This window comes from Malania oleifera, chromosome 8 (genome assembly GCF_029873635.1).
Source record: "Malania oleifera isolate guangnan ecotype guangnan chromosome 8, ASM2987363v1, whole genome shotgun sequence".
In the NCBI taxonomy this organism is placed as follows: Eukaryota; Viridiplantae; Streptophyta; class Magnoliopsida; order Santalales; family Ximeniaceae; genus Malania; species Malania oleifera.
Genome location: NC_080424.1, coordinates 76,307,122 through 76,314,184, shown reverse-complemented (window position 1 = coordinate 76,314,184; position 7,063 = coordinate 76,307,122). Strand labels below are relative to the sequence as shown.

Genomic DNA, 7,063 nt, shown 5'->3' with positions numbered 1-7,063 from the left:
TGCCTCTTTGGTGACCACCTCAAGATGCCTGGTTAACACCCTAATACTGATGCTATGGAGGTGCGAAATTCAATGTCGTGTGGCAATCTTGTGCCATATGTTCAAGCATACCACACTGGAAACAACCACCTGGTCCACCCCTGCACTCTCCCGAATGCCTCTTGCCACATGTAGGGCAAACAGGGTATGATGGGGTACCCTGAAATGCTCCACCACCCATATTTTGTCACTGGCCTCCATCGTTACCATGCCTCCTCCAAGGATCCTGCCTCGCACCCGTATGAGAACTAGAAGGCATCGACCTCTTCTTCGGATTCTAAACCTCCATATCTCCCTGTAGACTCGTCTCTGCCACAGTGGCCTTATCCACCAGTGTAGAAAAAACTTGCACCTGCAAGACAGCCACTTGCTTTAAAATATCCTGCCTTAGACCCCTCTCGAACTTCCAAGCCTTTGTGAACTCGTCAGGTACCATATAGGAAGCAAAACGTGATAACTCCACAAATCGGGCGGTGTACTGCTGAATAGTCAGCTGTCCCCGAGTTAGGTTCAGGAACTTCTTTGCCTTTGCTTTCCTAATAGAGGCTAGAAAATATTGATCAAAGAAAACCTATTTGAAGTGGCTCATTGTCGTCACCATCGGTACCAGTCTCTGCTCCTCTAGCAGCTTTACCGCTTCCCACCATCTCTCGACCTCTCCAGTCAGCTTAAATGTGGCATAGAGCACCTTCTTCTCATTAGTAATCGCAATACAGCCAAGATCTTTTCGATTTCCTAAATCCAATTCTCCGCAAGAATCAAGTCGGTACTTCCCGCGAAGGTAGGAGGCTTCAGGAGAGTGAACTGTTCGATAAAACCCCCTAGCTCAATAGTTGGACGATCCTACCCCGAAAACTCTGCATAACCTCAGCCATAAAGAGTTGGGCGAAGTCCCGAAGCACCATTGTAGAATCACTACCACCCTCATGGGCAATTCCCTCACTGCTACTCCCTCTAGCGATAGCGTTATTGTCCCTGGGATCCATCCTGAAGATAGAACCAAAATGAATTTAGAATTCTAATATCCTAACATGTCTAGTGCAATTATAACACTAAAATGCTCACTTTAAATAAATTCCAAATATTAGCCTAAATCTTCTCCCCTAATTTATGACATACTTTGCCAATTTCATATTCTAGTTCTAGTTTTCAAGTTTCTGCCATTCTGCTTGGAAACAAAACCATCAATGGATTGCCATGGTTTTTTGAACCCGTCGATTGATCCAAAAAATCACAGAAGTCGTCAATGGATTTCTGCCTCCAGGATTATAGAATAAACTCAAAATTCCTATTCTACCCATTCCTATCCCCGCCCTTAATCTAAACATATACTCTAATAAAACCATCTGATACCACCTGTAGCGCCCCGACCTGCCACGTGGGCCCAGAGTGCTATTAAAATATAAAATACTCTCTGATACCACATATATATATATATATATATATGTATATATTGCAACCCGCCCTAACCAGGGAATCTCGGGTGCACCTGTCATTACTGGAATTAAAAACCATACAACAGAAGATGTTAAAACATCAAAACACTTTACTAGAGTTCTAACTGTTCCCAAATACATACATACAACTACCTATTTATATAATACTATAGTAACCCGGGAAAAAAATTTAAGATTAATTATTAATTAATATTATAATAATAAGATAATACTTTTGTCTAAGTAGATATATATATATAAACATATGATTGCTTCTTTTGTAAGCATCAGAGAACCAAATTGAATTTGGTTTTCTCCTTGCCGTACTCTCAAGCTCACTTTTTTTCTCACTCTCCGTCTCTCTCCTCCGTCACCTCTCCTCTCTTTCCTCATTTTTTGATAAATATTTGGTCGATCGAAAAACCGAAGATACTGCTAGGTTCCTATCTCCGCCACCGACATTTCTATCAGAGCAGATTTGTCGTAGGAGTGGCGTAGGCACCACTCCTGGGGAAAGTTATACTCCCTCTTTTTTCTCAATTTCTTCTTAAATCTTCAGCTAAATCGACGATTGGACACCACCACGGGGTCCTAGTCTCGATCGTTGTTATTTTGGCCGAAGTAAATTTTTAATTTGGGGGTCCTAGGCACCACTCTAAAGCGAAAGTGGGATTTAGGGAATTAAGGAAATTGGTTATTTTTGGGAGTTTAATTATTATTTGAAATTTATGGGTCTAAGAAATGTTAAAATAGTATTTTATTTAGGATTGATTTGATTAAATTAGGATTATCGAATCAAGGTTCGGGTGAGCGCCACAAGCATCATTTTGGGGTTCCTATTGGCGTAGTTCAAGAAATCAAGTAAAGGGAATATATTAAATCAAGATTTTTAAGGAAATAACTAGAGAAAAATGGAAATATTATGCAAATATGTATATGATTTTCATGTGGGTTCTGAAAATGTCAACCGTTTGAATTGTAAATTTCTGAGCTTAGGGTTGTGCTATTAGATATTATTTGTGAAAATGAAAAATAAAATGGCAGATTTTCTGGTTTATTGTGTAAGGAATTAAATGTATATTTTCAATATATCAACGATGATAATGGGTTGACTTATTTTCAGTGAACGTATGAAATATGTTGCTAAATTGTGTGGCATGTATAAAATGAAGTTTTTGTGTTAAATTATGATATATGTATGAGATGCAGGAAATACTAGAAATGAATTGAGAATTAAATGTGATATGATTTATTTTGCATGTGTTTGGTAATGTTAAATTATAATGTATGGTTGGAGAACTCCGGTGGACCAAAAAAAAGGGCACAATACTATTGCGGTAATGTATGGTAGCGCTAGTGCACCCACCCACACGTCTTAGATAGAGTGTGGAGATGAGATGGTCGATTATGTTGGGGAAGGGTAGTGTCCCCCTAAAGTCTAGACCAGTGTGGGAATAGCCAATCGGACCTATAGACTATAGAATGTGGTTGATTTAACTCTAAAAAGCCAATCAGGGTTAAGTCCAGCCTTTGGGCTGTACAACCCGTCATGGGATGGAAGCATGATTATGATTATCACTGGTATAAAAGGTTCTAAACGCATGATTGTAAGTTTAACCATAGATAATATGAGAACAATGGATATGGAAATGGAAATTATGGAAGCAATGGATATAAGAATAGTAGACGAAAATGATATGAAAATAGAATATGTGAAGATAGACATGAATATAGAAAGAAATGATGAATATGTGACACATGAATATAGAATATGAAAGTGAATGTAATGAACAGTACAATGATAACAACATAAAGGGTAATGTCATAAGGTATTATCAGTATTAGATATAGTAGTATTACATGTATTTGGAGCGGGGTATACCCTTCGCTCGAGGGCTTGCTGAGAAAGGTGAGTGCCCTGATAGGTATCAAATGTAGTTGTAGGTTACATAACGTATCAGAGTAGAGGGAAACTACTTGTATGAGCGGGTAATCTTCCCTATTCTCAGGGTACTTCTGTCGGTAAACCTTTGTGTGAATGTGTGAGTACGAGATAAACTAACCACCTGAGGGTAGGGCTTATTGAGTAAAGTAAGTGCCCTAATATGCTTCAGTTGTGACCGTAGGTTGTTTAAGGTATTAGAGCATAGGGGCGCTACTTGTATGGGCGGGTAATCACCCAAATCCTTGGGAACTCTCGTTGGTAAAATACCTTGCATGTGTTTGAGTAGGAACAGAGAATGATTTTCATAATTGTGGTTTCATTTGAAAATAATGAATATACATATATGTTGTACTTAAACCTCATGTTTGTCACACATTGATTTAATGTATTCCATCCTTATTGAGATGTGTCCCACCCGATAGTTGAATTTCATCTTTTCAGGACCTTTGTAGGATCGAGCTTAGAGAGCTCGGGTTGTTGTAACATTTTTTAGAGAGAGAGAGAGGGTATGGACTGTTGGTTATGTATATTCTCTTTTGGGTTTGTTTATGTTTTCAGAGATATTTATGGATGTTTGTTAATACTGGATGTTGGTTATGTTTTTGAGATGTATATAGATGTAGAAACTCTGGTATATTTTATTGAGGAGTTGTTATTATTTCCGTTGCGTAACTGATATAGAGCCAGGTTCAGGTAAATGGAACACGTGGCACCCTGGCCCCACTTGGCGGGTTCGGGGCATCACGAGGTGGTATCAGAGGTGTTCTTCAAATAACACTCCAGACCCTAGTTTTGGGTTCGAGGCGTTACAAATACAACCCAACAAAATAACAAAATGTAACAGCTGGTGACTCACTAGCTCTGTCTACCACCCCCAAAAGTCTAATCCCTGCCCCGTAATAAGCTAGGCACAACTACCTGAAGGACCTGAAAAATGATTTGTATAATGGGGTGAGACGCTTCTCAGCAAGACATATTATATTATTATCAATGTGTGGCTAGCATGAGTTCCCATGTGAATATAAAACTTCTATTATTTAACTATATATGAAATGACGTTTAAATTGTACTGTTGGCTTAATATAGCCCATAAATAGTAAATTTGCCTATATATGCATAAAAGATACAACCTGGACTGGTGAACTAGCATCGTCACACTTTTACATACTCATATGACATGCTTTCCCCCATGATAGGCTGTGTGGCTTGAAGGTTGGACTTTGCATATGGCTGGTCGACCATAGCTGAGTCAGAAAAGGTAGTAAGTACGATTGTGTCTACCCTTAACCCGGAATTGCATCGAGAAGGGTCACCCCGAACTACTTCGGATGGGGCCCCAAGAACCGCCTCGGGGTAGTACTATACCCGAGTCTCCAATCGACTATCCCGTATCACACTTTCATCCCAATGTGATTGCACCACCTCCCAAAACTAACCACAGTACTGTGCTCATAATATAACATCTTATATGCATAAGGTTCTTAAATCTTATATGGCAATTTACATAATAATACTGAAATCATCATTCGTTTTTCATAACACTGTATAAAACATAAGTTGTTCATAATCCTGTAAAATATCTGTCATATTCTATCTCAGTATAAAATCGGTATATCAAATCTCGGCATCTAGCTGTCATATCAAATATCGGCTTATAGATGTCACATCATACTGTATAATATTAGTTAAAACATTCTGTTCAAATATGTCATTTAAAAACTGTTCTCATGCCACACAATTTTTATCTGATAAGCCATAAAATTAACGGGGAAACATAAAAGTTGTTCAAAACAGGGGTATGAGCATCTCTAGGGTTTTATTTAACTCAAATTACATATTTTATTGAAAATAAGAGATGTTCAAACTATTCACGTTAGTTTTTCCCCAAAACGTATAAAAGTCAAAACAACCATTTCCATATACCCGATTCGTTCAGAAAATCATATATATTGTTTCTATAAACATAACCTGTTCCTAAAGAAAAAAACTAAAACCTTCAGAACTATGAAAACCCTAGCCGCACGAATCACCCAAATATCAACAGCTTACGTGCCAGGAGAAGGGAGAGAGGATCGGAGAGCACTTGCAGAGAGTTCTCGAGGTTAGAGAGAGAGTGAGAAATGAGAGAGAGAGTCTCCAAAAACCCTAAGTAGAGAGAGAGAGAGAGAGAGAGAGAGAGAGAGAGAGAGAGAGAGAGAGAGAGAGAGAGAGTTGTGAGAATTATGAAGAAATAAACATAACTTAGCCCTTAAGTAACTCTGCTCGTAGGAAAATCGTCGACAGTTTTTCTGGGTTTGACAAAATCGTCGACGGTTTGGCCTTTAAACAAGTCTCAGTAGTTTACCTGCAGGAAAATCATTGACGATTTTTTTTATCCTCATAAAACTGGTGACGGTTTGGTCCTGGCCAATCCAATTCCCTCCTTTTTCCTTTTTCTTTCTTTTTTATTTTATTTATTTCTTTATTTTCTTGGTTCGAGTTATTACAATATTACCAAAATGTGATTTTTAGTTTCCTTTTTTCTCTTATCATTATCATTGGTATGTTTTGTTTCAGGATTACAATGGGATTGCAAAAGAATGAAATGAAAATTTGAATGAAGAGTATGACCTACCAAGTGATTCCATTCCCTCGGATTCCATACCATTCCTATACACCAAATTCCTTGTTAGAGTGCTCCTTTAAATGCTCCTAAATCCTAAAGCCACATTTGGTAGCATATATTTCAAGTTTTGAATTTGAATTTACGTGAATTTGGATAAAATTTAATATAATTTTGTATTACATTTCTTAAAGATTCATACAAATCTAAATCCAAGGTTTCTCCCAATCACATGATAAAATGTATTTTTGCTCATCATCTTAATTTCATTTTTACTACATGAACACTATAATTATGTAATTGAAGGATTAAAGTCTCTTTTTTCTTGTGGAAAAATGTTTTTAATTTTTAATTTTTTCAAAAAATTATAAAAATGTCTAATTTTTTAGAATTTTTGTAGAGTTTGAAAAGCAATTTAAAAGAAAATTTTCAAGTTTCTTAAAAAAAATAATAATGATTTTTTTTTTGTAATTTTAAGAAAATAAAAAATAAACAATACTTTTCACAATTATAATTAAAAAAAAAAAAAAAAAACCAGAAGAGAAGATGCATCAGCATGATCCAAGATATAAAAGTTACAATTTGTCTTTACCCTATATTGGGAGATTGAACTTTGGAGATTATGATTTATGTGAGTTAAAACAAAATATATTATAAAATTATACTAAATTTTGTACAAATTGACAAAAATTTAAACTCAATACCTATAAGTTATGTCCTCAAACACAACCTTAATAAATTTGTCCATCTAGTGGAATACCCTCAACAACTAATCCAATTTCGATGATTAATTCAAAAACAAACTTACCCTATTCCATTATTCATTCCCTGATAAGTTAGATGGAATAAAAAATTTTTACTTGTAGGTTGTCCTACATAGGAGAGCATAGCAAAATGAATTAAAATTTGTGGGTCAAGTCTTACAACAATGAGAGTAAAAGAATGAATTAAAATTTTCTGATAAGCTCCTACATAGAAAAGTGTAGAAAAACGAGTTAATTTTTGGGTCAAGTATAGTGATCATATGCATCAAACCCACCC

General features: G+C 36.4%; 1 protein-coding gene across 1 annotated transcript; it reads right to left on the bottom strand.

Moving 5' to 3' along the window:
• Positions 1 to 316: 316 nt before the first annotated feature.
• Positions 317 to 1,025, bottom strand: LOC131162736 (uncharacterized). The gene is made up of 3 exons (XM_058119341.1): positions 887 to 1,025; positions 684 to 843; positions 317 to 575 (listed from the first exon to the last, which is right to left on the bottom strand). The coding sequence occupies exons 1-3, from the start codon at positions 1,023 to 1,025 to the stop codon at positions 317 to 319; spliced, it is 558 nt and encodes a 185-aa protein (XP_057975324.1).
• Positions 1,026 to 7,063: the final 6,038 nt, after the last annotated feature.

Coding starts and splice junctions, on each gene's coding strand:
- LOC131162736 (XM_058119341.1), bottom strand. CDS start 1,025: ATGGATCCCAGGGACAATAACGCTATCGCTAGAGGGAGTAGCAGTGAG. Junction 844..886: donor GGTTATGCAGAGTTTTCGGG/GTAGGATCGTCC, acceptor TTTATCGAACAG/TTCACTCTCCTGAAGCCTCC. Junction 576..683: donor ACTGGAGAGGTCGAGAGATG/GTGGGAAGCGGT, acceptor AGCCTCTATTAG/GAAAGCAAAGGCAAAGAAGT.